The following is an 18,550-nucleotide window of genomic DNA, read 5'->3' as shown; positions in this document are numbered from 1 at the left end:
CTTTCCCTATATAGCTCTGCAAACTCTCAAATAAGAAGTAACGTTTAACAGCTAGAAATGACAGCTGTTGTACTAGGTAGAAAGAGACACAAAACCATACTCACATCTCTGTAACGAAAACAATGAAACAGAACAAATGCAATCAACATGCTTACTAGAGGCTTCACAATGCTAATCTTCGTGCCCATAGTCTACCTTTTGGAAGAGGTTCATCTCCTTGCTTCTCAATTCTCAGAATGTTTTGATGTGGCTCTAGAGAGGCCTGCCAAAGGAAGCTGCCCAGGGGAGCTGACGTTATGCGACTCTCCTAAGCTACTCTGCCTGCTTTGGGAGTACCTCTGTCACCACCATCCTCTTCAAAAAAGTGAAAACTGTAGTTAGTTTTAACCTGAGAAACTTCTTTTAGGCAGTTTCTAACAGTGTGGCATTGGTCTCATGATATCTGGCACTGTGATTCATTCCCACAGCATGTAATAACTCCTATAAGTTCACTCCTATACTGAAGTGGATTATCTGAATAAGTGAGATTTTTTTGCCAATGAAAAAACCCCCAAGATAATTTCACCCTGTAAATTATTACAAAGAACATGTTTTACAAACAAAATACCAGCTTTTCTGCCAAAGCAGAAAAAATATATGTATGTGGAGAACTTAACGGAGGTCCCTTTGAATAGATTACAGTACTTTTTCATGGAGAAGCTAAAGATGCAAAGGCATTTTTTGACATGGAGCAAGAGTGTTATTATAGTTACTCTCAGGTGCTATCTCATGAGAACATGATCACTTTTTGCAAAGGACATTAGGATAGGTAAGTATAAAATATTAATTTCTTGCAAATATACATTCCACGTATTACACATTACAACTTCGGTTTAGCTGTGCACAAAAAATAACTACATTTTCTGTTTGAACAACCTGTTAGAATCTTGGGTGTTGTCACCTCCTCGGTCAGCTCTGCTTTCCCAGTTCATCTCACTCCTCCAAGCCCAGTTGTCCTTTTGATAGTTTTGACTCACTACTCAAACCTTTCACTCCTTTCCCCCGAACTGCCAAAGCACAATAATGTTCCAGCTATGCCTCCCACACTCATCACACACAGGGGATGGGCTAGATAAAAGCAGTTCAAGATAAGGCCGTGCTGCAAAGGAATGCTGTTCTGGCCTTTAAGATGACCATAACTGAAACTCTGATGCCATTGCTAACACCTGCCTCACCTCCTTTTACTGAACAGACACCTGGATTCAGTACTGCACTCTTGATCCTGAGTCCTTTAAAAAGCTATGGAAAGACACCTAGTTATTTCAGAGAGCATTAGACTAATCCTAGGTACATTTTCACACTTTACAAATTGTTGCATAGAGCTGGACGTTGGTTGAAACACTGACTCCATACATTTCTCAACTTTAGGGAGCTTAAGAAGCAATTTCTGCTGTTATGCAATCAAAATTGCATTCAACCCACAAGACAAACCTAGATTTGGAACATCAGATACACACGTAGTGTATATCTGGGTATTTCTATGATCTGGGTCTTATTTAGCCCTCCAACCATATTACTATGTGACTTTGCTTATGATTGGATGTAGCAAATTTTGTCACTAAACAGCAGATGGTCTCTCTCAAACAGAAAGAAGCTGCATTTTTTTTCCCCTGTGGTGTCAACATTCCAAAAATTTGTGTTATATAGATGTCATTTAAGTCTGACATTACACAATAAAAAAGAACAACTGCCTCTGTATTTGACCAGACTGTAAAGAGCAGGTGTCATACAGAGGGGCACTGATACTATTAACAGTCAAAGGAAAGCAAAAAAGGTTCATTCCATAATGACTGCAAATCCCAAAGCAGTTGAGAGAGAAAAATAATGGATAGCTTAATGCATTCTTCTTTCATACAATGCCTTCTAACATGCTAATAGCTTTGAAAGCAAGTATAATATAAGCAAATGGGAAACTTCCTAGAGTTGGAAGGAACAAATGTTTGAATTTCATTTACACAGCTCAGTACTGAAAAGAACAAACTTCACTCTTTTTCCTCCAATGCAAAATTAATCAATAAAACCTTTTAATTCCAAATACTTGTATTTTCCTCAAGTCCTTCAACCATGTCTACACTATGCCCTTCCATTTCATAATAACAGAGAGAAACATACGTAGTTTGAGGTATCGTAGAAGGAAAACCCAACAAGAAAACCAACTAGGCAGAAATCTTTTCCTATGTACATTTGTAGAGAAATTCTGTGGACTTGCTATTTTGATATGACATGAGCTGGAGTGACTTACATTAACTCCAAAAAGAACTTCAGTTCAGAAGTCACCCAGTCTCAAATCATCTGGATGACTGCTTCATCAACCACACCCTCCTATCTGGTGACATTAACACAAGAACAGCTATTCAACAGTAGTGCTTTTGAAATTGTCCAGCGTAAATTTCCGCTTTTACATTCTCACTTGACCTGTGCAAATGATAACTGCACATATTTGAATACACAGTAATAATTTTTAAAATTCTGATCCCCTTCAGATGACTAAAGTGGGAGCCAGTTACACAGACTACGTGCTTACTATTAGTGGCCTCTAATGTCCTTTGTTTCTCCCTCCTTTAACAGGTTGGGCACCAATTGTCTCCAGTCTTTTTCCACTCTGGCAAGAATGAGAAATCTAATATTCAGCCTATACACTATCTTAGCCTCCTTCTAAGCTTTAACCCAATTCTAAGCTTTAGGCAGTTAGTGTTTTGCCTTCCCCAAAGTGATCCTGTTCACTGGGTTTGGGATGTTTCAACTCGTCCCTTAGCAGAACCTTAACAGAACTGATGAGGTTGTAAGGGACCATTCAAGGTCATCTAGTCCAACCTCTCTGCTCAAGAAGAGTCGCCTAGAATGGCTTGCCTAGGACCATGTCCGGTCTGGTGTTGATCATACAGCTACTCAATAGCCGAAGTAATATTTTCAAATTCAACAAGGAATGCCTCAAGGTCATCGCTAGGTCTCATCTTTGTCACTTGTACATGTCTTGGAGAAAGCCTTTTAGGCTTCTGATATGTAACTAGACCCCCAGTACTCTGCATGACTACTGTGAAGTTGCTGCATTCCTCTGAACTCTGAAGACTTTTTACCTTCAGGCATGATTTCATGGAATCATCCTCTGAAGCCATGACTTTCAAGGTGACAAGGATCCTTTCCTTCCAGCACAGCTGAAAAGACTTTCTGTCTCCTATTCACCATCAAAGGACACTGCTCTTTGCTGGAGCTATTTCAGCTTTCTTCCTCTTGCCTAGACAGACAACGTCTGCCCATTTAATTCCAGATCACACTGGTCTCTTGACACCATGAAATGGGATTGTTTCTCCTTTCAGAATAGCTCAATACATTTCTTGACCTTTTGTACATCAGTTATTTTGGCAGGAGACAGCAAATGAGTATTGCTTCTTCACTCTGCTCAAGTACCTTTCTGACCATCCCTAAGACTTGTGTATGTATAGTGCCCAGTCAGCCAGGTCTCTTAAACTCCTTCAGCTTTGCAGAAGCAAAGCAAAAAGCTGTCGTGCCACAAGCAGTATAAACATTTTGGTCTACCACTGAATAAGACACCAAAGATAAATGTCAAGTCCACATTTAGAAGCAGATTTTAAACCACTTCAAACATACCTTGTCAGTATTAGGCCTAAGATACTTTCCCGCCAGTAATCGAAGAGAAATACTTAGTTTATCAGCATGAAATCAATGAATTGCTGATGACTGACTATTAAACACAGAGCTGCATTTGTACCTAAGCTAACTAATCCGTTAGTCCTGTGGTTAGCACTTCCTGTTAGCTGCCCAAATAACCAAGAGCAGTGAAACTTCACACCATGCCTGGATCAGGAAATGCTAACTCACGTTACCAACCACTTTATTACTCCTCCTCTGTTTGAAGGTAGCAGTTTATATGAAATTCTTTAGCATATCACAACCCCCAGCTGCTTACATGCTGCTTCTACTGGAAGCCCAGTGATTTGAATCCTCTGAGAGTCAAGCAGTTATAAACGCTATACTCCACCTTTCTTGCTCAGTGTATGTGTTCCGTTACAGATTCTAGGCCGCAGGACCCAACACTCAGCTTCTGTTATTCATGCTGTGTTTTAAGGCTTTGATTAGAAGCAAACCAGCTATTTTTATCTTCTTCAGTAATTTGATAATACTCTTTGCAAGAACAAACTTCAAACAAGAAAAAGCATGGATACTATTTTGTACAAGACAGAAAACCTCAAAGCTGAACCATAACCAGGCAGGATCCTGCATACACTTCATGCAAGGAAAATCTGCAACTACTCACAATCACACTGATGTGGAAAAGAATTCACACAAAAGGGCATAGCTGTAGAAGGATTTGAACAACCTAGAAATTATTTAACTATGCCAAATACTTAAACATGATTAAATGATTTGCTGCACTGTTCATTTGTGGCTGCATTTTTCTGCTTGAGAAAAGGGTGTGCCCAATCTGTTTTTCCTCTGTGTCGCTAGGTTACTAAGTATGCAAAGAACATGGGGAAACACATAATCCCAGCTCTTCTTCAAAGAGAACGAAAATAACTTCATTCAGACGCAACTGTAACTTCCAATTAACTTTTTTCCCCCTTAACTTGACATGGACAACTGAAGTGATTGGGGGTTTTCGTTTTTTTTTTAACTGCGTGAAGATTTGTGTTCTCAGAGTTTGAAACCTTTCTACTAACAGTATTAGGCATAATAGGAAACAGATGTGTTCTCTTTTCAAACAACTTTATGCTGGAAAATATAGCTAAGCATGGATCATATGAGCCCTCTCTAGTTTATTCCTGTGATGGTCTGTCTGCATACATGTCAGTGTGGTTTGTTTTGTTTATCTTTTCCAACGACTGTGTCTTTTTACCATAAAGAGCACTCATTTACTCTGTCTGCAAAAGGTTAGTGATTCTGCAAATGAGGCAGTAAATTTTATTGTCAGGAAAAAAGTAATGGAAAAATATTCAAATGTTCTCTCAGGCTTGATACAGAAAAACATGCCAAAGCAATGACTTGTGTGTTTTGGCACAGTGCAAAAACAGAATAATATCTACTGTGCTCCTCCTCCTGTGTCAGTATAAGAATGGGCTGGATGAACAGCTGTACAAGTTTCTGGGAGCTGTAAAAAATCATAGGTTATATATATTGCAATCTTCTGCTGTGCTGTTCTAGAGGCAAGCAAGTTCTGTAGTCACAGCGAAGGACCAGGTGCCCAGAACTAGTCAGCAGAAACGCTGCATGAAATAGCAGAGAGTGGACTGGCCAGGAGCTTTGTGAGCAGCCAGAGAGAGGGAGTTCAGCTGAGAAACACATTGTCCTGCTTCTAGCCTACACTGCAGCAAGGAACAGTCATAGAACGTTTCAGGAGTTGTCTCTACCTTGAATATAGGCAATCCCCCCCTCTTATTTTCATTCAGAAGGGAGAAAACAAAGCCAACAACACGGTGCAGCTTCTTCTCGGTGATCTTTCTTGGGTGACATAGTTCCCTAAATGAACCCTTTATATTCAAAAATTAAATCTCAATTCAATCTAAAAGTAAAATGTACAAAAAAACATGAAAAAAATGTACAAAAAACGTCTGTGGGAAAAATTATTTATTTAGACTTAAATCCCACTAAGCTTAAACACCAGATACATCTCCCAAGTTGATGGGTTCACTCATGAATAATATCAAAAGCACATCACAAACACTGGGTTTCTGAAATAGTAAGTCTTTATCTCTGACAGATTTTGGTTCAGTTAACTACATCAAATTTACATGTAAAAATTAATTCAATATTGTCCAGCCCTCACTTCCTCAGCCCTCTTTTTTTAAAACTGTCATTATATCAGCTCTCAGCAGTAAGGCCCTTAGGTAGACATTGTACTCCATCTTTCCAATCCTGAACTAGGATGCAGGTAAAGCAAGGGAGTGATTCCACAAAGCATCTTTTTGAAATGCTGCAGCACTGCAGGCATGTAGAATCACAGAATCATTTGGGTGGAAGAGACCTTTAACATCATCGAGTCCAGTGTTAACCCTGCACTGCCACGTCACCACCAACCATATCTCTCAGCACCACATCTACATGTCTTTTAAATACTTCCAGGGATCTAACTATAGACTTTTTCTTAAGTATTAAAAGCGGATACTGTGAAAGGATGGCAAAATTGTAACATGGTAGTCCTCAATCTCTCTCAAACTCAATATTACTAAAAGGAATCAATAACTCTACAGAAATACAAGTTATGTCTGGGAAACTTATTCCACATTCCCTCTTTCAAATGGTCTTTTGTCTAAATGCGAATGTTCTTTAATACCAAATGTTTTCTGCTATTACAGTGCCTTGTGTCTTTAAAAGAAATCCAGGATGACATTTCCTATTATCTTGTTACAGTCAGGACACCTACTGATGTGCTTCCCACTTCTCACCCCCTTATCCTGTTTCCCTGCTAACAGCCCTTCCAAACACAACACGCACACTCCAAATATGTGGTGGTTATTGAAGATTTGTTTTCAGAGAGTTCAAGGTGTTGCTCTGTCTTTGGTATGGACTACATATATTTTTTTGCTACATACAAAGAATTTTACTGGTTTACTTTTTAACAGAATAAGTAAGTGGTGGACAACCATTTCCAGAGCATAAACCCAAGCAAAACAGGCCTTTGCACAAGCTGGGTGTTAAGTGCTACAAATATGAGTCCAGATGGTGTTTACAAATATGGTTTGAAAAAAACCCCATATATGCCTGCTTAGCTTTGAACCCATGTGAACACAGTGAAACATTTCGGGGACCTCAGTTAAGCACCCGTATTTTCCAATATGTTATAAAATTAATCGCAAAATCCCGATTACTGGCAAGCTCCCCTATATCAAGTTCTGGGAATTCTGGGATTTCCCTGAAGTCAGAAGCATGCAATATATTCATGCTTTAGTGACCTACAGGAATCTCAGGAATGGGAGATCTGAGGGCATTGGCTTGACTCACAGTCATCCTACAGCAGAGCTGTTGGAGTATTGTAAAAACCTGAATTCACATACTGGGAGGAGGCACAAAGTAGTAAAGAAAAGCTAACAATGGAATTAGTATTGATAAATATGAATGCATGCCTCGCTCAGTGTCATAAAATATCCAAATTTGCCACAAAGAAAAAGGAAAGAGATAATGTGGTATTATATTCCTGTTCAAAATAGCAACAGACAACACTACTTGATGCTGACAGAAAAGGGAGTGCAGCAGAAAAGTAGATCCTTGTTTAAAATCTAGGACTTTAAAGAAAGAAGCAGGTACCTAATTTTTAATAAGCTGAATTTTTTTTTTCTGCAGAGATTTAAAAAACCCAACAACTCTGTGAGTCATGTTTGTCCAAAGCAGTTATTTACCTTTTTAGATAAAAATCCTATGATTTGAGCAGAGATAGGCAGAAGATCTTAACCACTGTGGGATAGCTAGAGACTAAACACATTGATGAAACTTTATCTTGTTATGCATGTGAAAGAATTCCTAGACTTTGCCAGAGCTTTTAGTACAAGCATATTTCAACACAAAACAATACACTCTATCCCTCCTGTAGATTATCTAAAAGAAAAGCTTTCTGATTAGCTTGCCCCCACCCAAGACCTTAACCTTTTCCTGCAATTGAGTTTAGGTACCAAGTTTATTTGTGTGTAACGAGTCATAAAACAGATGGCATGCAGAACACAAGAGGTTGCTAACAATTTCAACTGGTGATTTATGTTGCCTTCGTTGAAATGATCTGCATGCATTGTTTTAAGGTACACCTCCAATTCTGATATTAAATCAAAGCTTAAATCCTACTCCAGATAAAAATCCGGATAAGTTTTTGGGTTTTTCTTAAATCTCTATCATTATATTCAGAACCGCTTAAGTCAGAGTCTGTGTTACGTATTTGTTTCATCACAAATATAGCAGGAACTTCAAAGTCCAGGTCAAAATGACAAAAAGTACTTTCTAGCTTTACTAAAGTTTATATATTACACTTTTTAATAGAATGTGAATTAATTGAATTCTAATGTTCCCATATACACTATTTTAATTTTTCATGTGAACAATTTATTTCCATGGCTACAGTCAAAATGTCCTGTCAACTCAATTCTCAGGAACAAATCTAGTCTTATTTAAAAATAGTTTGAAAAACACAAATATTACTCTTAAAAGTTAGTCAAACAAAATGTCTTCGTTACTTGTATATCTACTTATCATATGTTCCTATTTGGTAAGAGTATAAACCTACAAAAAATGTTTATATGCCAGCATTGGCACCTGACAGCATTTCAGTGCCCTACAACTTTTTAGAATGTCGCTCCTTTCATGCAAAGATAGAAGCCTCAATTCAAGGTGTCTGCTTTCTCAAGTGTCTTTAACAGCACAATTAAACTAAAAAAAAAAAAAATTCAGAAAATCATGTACTCTGTGCATTTTTCCCGGTGTAATTACTTCATATGTAGAAAAACTAGATACTCTTAATTTTTTTAGTTGAAGGAAATCTGTGTTTTGTGTGATATCCTTCCATGCACATGTAGATGCAGCTGTTTATCTCTAGTTCTCTAAAATTAATAATAAAACTGATTTTGTCAAAACTACATTAAGAAGTTTTTGACTGAGCACTCAACAAACAACTGCAGAAATGAAACTCTCCTTTAGGCTCTTGCAAATGAAAAAAAGGACCATATGCAAAGAGGTCTGCAGCCTTAGATTTCATGATACTTGATTTTTAGGTGTCTGAAAAATGCAGAACCCAGTTTTAGGTTTATAGGCGCTGTAGTCTCTGCACTAGTAGAGTTCAGACTTTCAGAGTAGGATTCCAGCCTATTGTCATGCACTAACGGCACTGACCAAAACAGAAATGCTGCAGGAGAGAAAGAGCCTTAAATCCCTGCATGTTAGGGGCATCATGAAAAAGAGTATTATTTCTATCTGCTGAAGACCTAAACTTTTACTGACAGTAGGAGTTCTGCCTTTCCTTTCCAAGAAATGTATGTCAGAAAAGGCAATCCTCAGCAGCCTCCCACCTCATTTTTATATATAGAATTCTCCCCTAAAGAATGGGAAGCTAGATAACCATTTTCTGCTGCTGCTGAGGTTATTCAATTTACTCTTCACAGAAGACTCTCTTAATATCAAGCTACATATTTTCTTTAAAAAAAACCCCAAAACAAACAAGAAAACCCCAAACCACCGACCAAAGAAAAAAATCCTCAATCCATTTTTAAACAATATTTTAAAAAATATAAGCAGAAGAAGAGGTAGCAATAGCATTGCCAATCCTCCATATATGCAACAAGTCTGAGGCTTATAACGCTCAGCCAACAGCTGGAGACAGATTAATTACCCTAATCTGTGTGAGAACTTATTCTCACATATGACATCCAAAATAGCAAGCTGATCTTGAGGAAGTTACTTGTGTCTTCATGTATAAGCTTTTTAATGACTGTGCAGAGACCTCATGATTCGTTGGGCTGGGAAGAGTACAGTAGGAACAAGACATTTCATAGATCCCACTAGCTAGGACAGTCAAAAAACCCAGAAACCCAGATTCCATTCCCAAGGCAGCTTTTGTAGTTTATCCAACATATTTATCTTGATGATTGAGTCAGTCTCCCAGGAGATGAGCCTAGGACTTCAACCAGAAAAGACAGAAAATTGAACTTAGGTTTCCCCTCTTCCTATGCAAGACTTAAGTGAGTGATGTAAAACAGAGCCTCTCAGGGAGATTTTTAAAGATAGTTAAGAGCCTTGATCATGTTTTGTAATTTTTGGTGGTTTGTGTTAACTGTTCTCTGAGAATATAACTTAAGAGTTCTTCACAGCTACCTTCTGGACACTTGTTATGTACAGTAGTTTTAGGTACTGCCCTGCATCATTCTGCAAAATGACAGCCTGCACCAGGTATCTGAATGGCATAAATCTAGTTACACAAGGACCTTTATTACAAGTAAGCATCAACTGAAATATGGCAGCTTTGGTTTTCAAATGAAAGTAATAGGTGAAGGGAACTAAATTTTATCCAAATTCTGGCTTAAATGCTTAAAACATTCCTTTAATTTATCTTCAGCATGTCTAAAATTAAGTATAAAAAGAAAGTTAACACTTTGCTTCACAGTACCAATCCAACCAGTGAGAGATGGAAAGCCCACGGGCTTATAGCCTACAAGTAGGTGTTATATCAGAAACGATCTAATTGCATCCATAATTCCTCTCCAGCAACTACCCGTTCCATTTTTCCCCTGGACTTCTGTATTGAAAGTTGTGTTTAAAACTGAAAAACAGAAAAACAACATACTTGTTTTGTCCAATTGTTTCAAAATCCTTCACAATAATTGTCAGGGAAGATGAATTATCCAGAGCAATTCCTTTCAAGTCAAATTCAAGAATCTGAACAAAAAAAGTGAGCAAAACTGAATTATAATTACAAGTTATGTGTAAATTAAGTAACAGCAGAGTAGCGTGTACAACAAATTGAGAAATACATTCTGCATTTAGTGAGAGACAGACAATATCAGCTGCGTTTGCAAAAGCGAAGTTAAAAAATGCTCACAGCACATTCTTGATTTGCTAAGTACTCGTAACAATAACAGAAAAAGAACTAAATTTTTTAGCACTGAGCCATATCCTCTTCTGCAGTTCCACTTCCTCACACTAATGGAAGTATTTTCTTACCATTCATAAGACCTGATACTATTCCCCTGCAATACTGACTGAAGTCAGTTGCTGTTGAATTTAAGGCAAATATTTGTAGGTTCCTTTTCTTTGTATTCCTACTTAGAAAATGTAAGAATAATCTTTAATTTTCATTTTGAGTTGTGAAAAAATACTTCTAAAAAATATTTTCCCCAAGAAAAACATTACTGAATTTGCAAAATAGGACCAGTCCTATATAAATAAGCCATGAGGAACCTCAATACATGATTCATTCTAATTCTGTAGGTTTTTTTTTTATTTAGTATATAATAAAGGATCCAATTACATTCCCATACATGTGGCTAAGCAATGGCCGAGTGTCATTCGATCCAAAGAATGACAAAATTGTCTTTTGTAAAAGAAAAAAAGAACAAAACCAGGCCACAAACTCACCAGATATCCATCTACTTTTACACAAAACCGTTACTTAATGAATTGTAATACACGGCACAAGATGAACCCTGCATTTCATCTGCACCCTGGCCTCCAATCAGGAGATTTGGAGACACACCACATATAACGCTGCTGCCTCCTTTGAGAGCACGCGTAGAATCAGTCTCGAGGAGAAGAGACAGCGCAGAAAGAACCGTGCCTCGACTATACCACCCAAGGAGACCTTCCACTGTGCTCTTTGCAACCGGTCTTGCCTATCCCGCATTGGCCTTTTCAGCCATCAGCGCACTTGCAATAAGCGTGGGTAAAGCCCTTCCCAAATCTTCCTCCGCAAAGCCAAGCCATGACTGACTAACTTTTTGAAAGAACATATATGCAACCAACATTTGCAACAGTAGAAATTGATTCACCAGTTTCACAGGCATTTTGTCTTAAAAAAGACCAAGAATGGATTAAAAAAAAAATTACCTCATTCCAAACAGGATTAAGTTCACTGTCAATTTTCTTTGTTTTCTTTTTTTCATCTGCAAACACAAACAAAGTGTGATGATTGGGTTTTGCTGAAGCATTACACAAATAGCTCCAATTTTCCTTTCACCTTTCGTAAGAAACCTTGAGCGTTAAACCAAATGTTCCAATTCTTTTTGCCTCTTCCAGTAGCTGCACATTTTACAATCAAGAAGTCCCCTGGGCACTTTTAACAGTTGAGGCTTTTTATTCTGTTTTGCTTAAGCATAGCTAGATGTATTCCCAAAAAGCAAAACTAATGTTTAGGTTTCTCAACCTTTTATGACCCTTGCCTGCAACTTCAGTAATGATAAAAGAAGCCAGATTAAAAGTCTTGGAGGCATCAAACCAAACAGTAACCTCAAAGTGATGAACTTCAGTAGTAAAGCAAATGTTTTACACATTTACCATATCCGAGTTATAAAACACAAACTTGTAAGTGTTTAGCTCTGAAATAAAACCACTTGGGAAAAAAAATCTTAAGAAGATACGCTTACAGTGACAGCACTTTCTGCTTTAAATGAGCAAATATTAGCAGAAATACAGATGTATATAAGAGGAAATGCAGTCCTTCCCGAAAAAAAAGGGTTTCCAGAGGTTATGAAGATCACTTCACTAACATTTAGTGTAGCCTAAAAATTATAAAATTTGCACACTTCATGGTAGAAATTGCACTCGGTCAACCTACAAATCGTGGAAGTGTAGGATGTGGTAAAATTATACTTAGTGTGGCATTTCAATTCAAATTCCTTCTCCTGACAGGAATAGCACAACTCAAGTGTTACAGAGCCCCTTAGCAGAACTCCCTCATCTATTTAAAAGGGAAACAGAGTTCTGTTTTTACAACATGTTCAAAGCAAGTAACATGCTATGGCTTTATTTTTAATTTTTAGTTGCACTACATGCATACAGCTCCAGTGGAGAACAAGTCTTGACACAACACTCAGAAGCACAGAAGAACACTGGCAAACGCACAGCTCTCTATACAGAAATTGCATATATTAGTGATAAAAAATGGGGATATTTAAGTGCAGCCAGTAAAGTAACTGCTGAGCTATAAAATGCTCAGCCAACAGAAGAAGGCTAAGTTTCAGACACACTCTTTGTATTTAAGGAATACAGTAAAGGTAGTAGCGGTTTTACAAGTTATGGCTATACTTTGCCAGGAAAATGTTGCAAAGGCCTGGGAAGGAAGAGTACAAATATACGGCATGGGGAAGTTCATATGCGCACTGTTTGGTCAGTGGACTGTGGTGGCTATTTTTATTGGATGAGAGTGGAATGTACTGAAAGAAAAAAGCCAGCCCATTCTGCAATTTGCGAGAACTGACTCACATTTATGTAACAGGAATTGTCTACAATTTACTCAGGATATTGACTCACATCACACCACAAAGGAAAGAGCATTCATAACACACCATGCTCTGGACTTGCATTTTGCGGAACAGAGAACTAATTAACAAACTAGTAAGAGAAATTCAGTTTTATGTTATCTACAGGAGGTAAAGCATTTTCAAAACTGAATATCCCAGAATATCTGGGGTTTGGCGCTGGTACTCCAAGTCCCCCTGTAAATAGGAGCTGGGAGTCAGGAAAAATATGTTCTGAGTGCTGGTGAAAAAGGCACAGCCGCAGCCATTTATAAAGGAGATAGGGAATCACAGATTCACTATCTTCAGGGAACTAATGGTTAAAAGTCCTATGGTCCCTACCTAGGCTCAGATGTAACTCTGTAGGTAAGGAAATCCCTGGCTTGAACAACAGTCAAGACAATTCTTGACAAGGAATAAAATTTTCCACTCTGGACTATAAGTTATCATAAAAACAAGAGGAAGCCGTATGGTTCCACTAACTATACACATATTCTAGAATATACTAAGAAAAAAGCTTTTTGTTTATGCATTTATGTGAACTTTGGATGAAAAACACCGGGAAACACAGCTTGCATTGGGGTTTAGCTGTAATTTAGTCAGTCCAAGTGTAGCATTCACATTCCTTGAGCATGTATTTTGCATGTATTTTCTTCACTTTACTGACTCGCTATTACACTTTTTATCATTCTTTTAATGCTCTGGGTTGTGGTTTTATTTGTTTGTTTGTTTGTTATTTAAACTGTTGGGAAAGAGCTTGCTTCTTCCCACCAAAAAATTCTTTGCCAAGCAGAATAAGATGGACTGCGCAGTTATTCCATAAGTTTCGGGTCCTCGGTCTGTATTCCTCTATCAGTTATGAATCCAGCTACAGTAGCTGAGGCTGTAAACTACATTGGCATAAACTGTAAGATAGGGCTGTCATCATTTTTAGTTTGGCCTTACCAAGAAATAAGAGTAAGAAATTATAATGGACACATTTAGGACACTCTATATACTTGTTTCTTTAAAAATTAACTACAGTAACCTTGTAACTGTAGAAGAAATCATTATTTGCTTTATCTTGATAGAGGCATTATATTACCACATATTATTTACTATTCTCAGTTAGAACTAATATAATAAGAACTTAGTGATAGTCAATGAGATGACGCAGTGTTCAAAAAGATTAATTCAAGATGAGCTGTTTAAACTGTTTCATCACTAGAAAGATAATTACAGCACTGCAAAACAACCTCTACTATAACTAGCATTTTTATCAATTTTAGCAGATGGGGAATAGCAGAAACAAACACAATCTTTTAGAACAGTCTTAAGCCTAAGATTCCAGAGAGATTCACATTTCAGTTTACTAAATTTTCCATAAAACTTTTGCGAATGAAGAATTAAGATTGCATGGTGGCAGGAACTGCAGGATCAAACAGGCAGACCTCCAAAACACAAGAAATTAGAGTAATTAATTCTCTGCAGAACAGAAAATATAGATTTAGTAAATAATTACAATCTAATAGTCTTTTCTTGCACATACTGAAATAAAAGCTAACATAGCTATGAACTACTGCAGGCCTGCTAGAAAGCTCTTAGATTAAGCAGAAATGGAAAAACAAATTTTATTTGAGTTGGCCCAATCAAACCAAATGCTACTTCACATCAGTTTCTAATGCATAAAGTTGAATGAAGCAGTCAAAAGGCATGATCAAAGCACTAAATGTCCTAGTATTGACTGCGCATATAAGCAATTGTGTCAATTTTTATACTCAAAGAGAAGAATCTGTCACATTTGTCTGCAGTTTGGTATATCTGACAAAGCAAAAGAATTGTACTGGTTTAATCATTATCACTTAGTCCCACTTCAGCAAATGGCAACAGTTTTTCATATTAATTTAACTAATAATTTGTCTCACACAGAGTGCCAACGAACTCAGAATTTTGCAGGAACAGCACCCAGTTCAAGACAGCAATACTCGTTTACTCTCAGGGTGTAGTTCTCTTTGAACAGTGAGTTGTTCTGAGAGTAAACAGAAGAAAAGCTCCATCCCACTGGACTGAACATAAATGTGTAAAAAAGAAGTCAAATGCTTTCACAAAGCCCCTCTACTGTAAATAAGATATCCCAACAAAAACAGCTGCCGCATACATGTCATTGGATTAACTGTACTGACTGTATAGTCTACAACTGGCTTAGTTACACAGATTTGATGAAGTCTGTTGTATACATAGATGAAACTCTACTAACATACATGTGTTAACACAAAAGGTGTTTCCAGAGTCACTTACTTACATACTAATAGCTGTTAGGACCATGGCCTTTTTCCTCACAGCACAGCTGTAAAGGTCTAATCCTGAGAGACATTGTGTGTTTTCACTGAAGTCTTAAAACTACTGAACCTGACATCAGCAAAGGCTATGTAAGTTATAAAAACTTGAAAACGCTAACAAACAAATCACTGTTTAAGGAAGTCTCAGCTTCCACAGCAATTTTCTGTCAGGAAAGTGTTGTTGTCTAAGACTTCTCCAAGAATATTCCAGAGTCAAACAAGAACATGAAAATGTACTGCAGGGCTGTGACCAAAGTCCTGCAAATGCCTGAGTTTTGAGCAGAATGCAAAATAAACTCCCAGCTGTGGTTTTTATGTCACCCAGGAGCTTCACTGGGTATGGAATACTGTTAGACTGCTGCCCTTTGACATAGGCCTTCTCAAAAACGAGACTGGTTTCCCATCTACACACTAGCAAGGTGAGGAGGAACAGGCTGTGTATTAAAAACATCAATATACATAAAAAGCCAGAAGTCAATATATCTCCGCTATAGTCCCCACATCCTTGCCTCTGCCAACCAGGTACTCCACTTACAAACTGAACCAGAGCTGCTCAATAGCTTGGCGAAAGCCTGCTGTTTTCTGGCCCCCTTGAATCACTTTGGACAGAAAGCAAAAACTCAGACTGCTGGTATGTAGTAAAAGCACATAAAAAGAACTAGCAGGTATAATGAGAAACTAAATACCCTATTAAGAAACTGACACAAATAGGAAGTTGTATTTAAGACAATGAACTCATTCCTTTAATGTCAGTTGCTCAGCTCCTATGTTTGGATAACTAAATGACTGCGAAACAAATCCAGCAACGCAGAAGAAAAAAATAAATCTGTAACTTACATTGACTAGGTAAAAATGGATTGCATTAAAGCACAGAGAAGGAACAAAAGATTACAAGGAGGAATTAAACAGACACATAAGGCTGAAAGAAGTGAAGGCATAAACCAACTCTGGATCATGAAACTACACAGGAACAGGGGTAACCCAGAAAGAGCAAACTGTGACAGGAAATCAGAGAAAGACAAGGAACTGAAAAAACAATATGAATGCTTAAGAAGCAGCAGAAATAAATAAATGGAACAAATGGGAAATTAAAGTCAATCACTAGCAGCACCTTTTGCAGGACAAATAAAACCGTATTTTAAGAATGACAAACTTCCAAAGGCTATTGAGAAAAGCTCAGCTGCTTGCCCTAATACAAAGGGGGGGTGAAAAAACAAACTTGAAAAAGAGGAGGAAAAGAAAGGAAATGGAATGATATCACATATTCCTGATGCTGAAAGTATTCAAAACCTCTTTATTTTGGAACTTAAAATACCAGATGTGCACTGCTTAGTCCTTTTCCAGCTCCCAGCAAAACATCATGATTTCAGATTTGGTTTCTAAAGATGACGAACCCCTGCAATGATTTTTCATTGGAAAAACTTTAGGAAAAACCATTTCCATTTCAGCGCACAGTTAGGAAACCAGGTCACCAGGAACTAAGGTGACCGTTTGTCACAGTTTGGTTCAACATATTACATGATCCGAAAGTGCTTGGAGGTTTCTGCAGCTTAAAGGTAAACCAGTACTTGAAATCAAGTTCCTTTAGTCTAGCCAAGGGAGGAAATCATGGCAACAGGTAATACACACTGTAAAATATAATTAGCTTAATGTATGCTAATTTTATCACACTGGTTACTCCTCATCCCATATGTATCTAACGACCAATGAAAGTGTAAAATGTGGTTTCCCTTACTAAAACTTTATTTTAAATTAAATAATCTAAACAGACAAAATTTTAAAGTGCAATTCAGTTCACAAAAAGAAAATCAAACCAAACCCCTTCAGTAATGGTACTACTGTTTTTCAGCATGCTGGTCATAACAAAAATAAACCAGTCACAATAAAAATTGGTATAACAGTGAGCAACGGCTGTGCAAAGTAATTAAGACAGAGGAATGATTTTTTCAGATGGAAAACAACAAGGTACTCTTCAATACCAGAATTAAATGTGGATTTATCCATGCAGCTAAATACGGGTGTTTAAAGCGAAGGGCTAAGCCTTTGCAAAAGCTCGTAAAATGTGGATCCTGAAACAGAAGCACTTCTGGCCAGAAAAGCCCAATGCACTCCACCCAGTTCAAACTTCATTCAGGTAACTCCTGTCTCTCCAACCAGTCTTCCCAAAAGTTAGATCAGATATAACTTCAGGAAAACATGTTTTCACAGATTTTCAAATACCTGCATAGGGCACCATCCTTCAGAAAACCTCCTCCCGAGCACATTCATGACAGTTTTCCTTACCTTTAAAAATAACAGAAACAATAGGATCTGGTTTCCCAAACTTGGTTTTAGGGATGTTAGTAGCAGATTCCACAATCACCCGAAGCATTGTTTCAAGTCTTGACTAAACGACGGTTGTTATCAAAGAAATTCAAGGAAGTCTGGAGTTTCAAAGTTCTTAACTTCTGGACCGAAGTGCTAGCAGGAAGAGGCGGCAGGGAACAGCTGGTTTACAGTTAAGAAGGTCTATGGGTGGATCTGTGACGGACTAGCTACTGAAGGCTCATGAAAAAAAAAGTACCTGTAAATTGACACCACGTCCTGTGTTGCTGCACAAAAAGAGCTCTCGCTAGTGAAATCCAGTAACAGAAAAGGCACAGTGTAAAAACAACTGCAGATTTTTTTTTTTGTTACTTTTATTCTTGAGCTGCATGACAAGTCTCTCGTAAGTAACCAAGGCAAGAGTAAACGTACGCAAATGAACATTGAAGACAACCCCTGCACTCAACTTATATCACATCTGCCTCTTGGTATACCAAGGTATGACATTTGACATTTCACGAGAGCTTATATTTTTTCTCTTAATGTTTAGAATGACATTGAAATGTTTTTAGCTTGCCTCCTGTCAGGCTATAACCACAAAATACTTACGGTCTTCAAAAATAGTTTAAGTGCTCCCCCTCCAGTTGTTCTCTGGAACAACTACGGCTCACACACAATAAATACTACAGGTTCCGCAGTTGACATGCTGAATTTAGTGGATCTCTTGGGAAATTATTAAAATATATATGCATTAAAAAAAAAAAAATTAAGGAAATATGTGCAAAAAATCTGAGAAGATGCCCTGCATTGTTTGGAGGCTTAAACATAGTCTGTCTTAAATACAGGCAGTAGATTCCACTAAAATGAAACCAGGTAAAACAATGCAAAGGTGATGCCCATCTACAAGAAGGGCTGGAAGGACGATCCAGGGAACTACAGGCTTGTCAG

General features: G+C 37.7%; 1 protein-coding gene across 1 annotated transcript in view; it reads right to left on the bottom strand.

The window, feature by feature from the left end:
- Positions 1 to 17,669, bottom strand: part of MYOF (myoferlin) — a 70,615-nt gene extending 52,946 nt beyond the window's left edge. The window contains exons 1-3 of the mRNA XM_010141953.1: positions 17,582 to 17,669; positions 11,572 to 11,627; positions 10,313 to 10,404 (exon numbers count right to left, since the gene is read on the bottom strand). Of these exons, the coding sequence (XP_010140255.1) occupies positions 10,313 to 10,404; positions 11,572 to 11,627; positions 17,582 to 17,669 (236 nt within the window). The remainder of the gene's footprint in view (positions 1 to 10,312; positions 10,405 to 11,571; positions 11,628 to 17,581) is intronic.
- Between the last annotated feature and the right edge of the window lie 881 nt (positions 17,670 to 18,550).

This window comes from Buceros rhinoceros, unplaced genomic scaffold (genome assembly GCF_000710305.1).
Source record: "Buceros rhinoceros silvestris isolate BGI_N320 unplaced genomic scaffold, ASM71030v1 scaffold13390, whole genome shotgun sequence".
In the NCBI taxonomy this organism is placed as follows: Eukaryota; Metazoa; Chordata; class Aves; order Bucerotiformes; family Bucerotidae; genus Buceros; species Buceros rhinoceros.
Note: the sequence above shows the minus strand (reverse complement) of the source record. Positions and strands in the feature narration are given on the sequence as shown.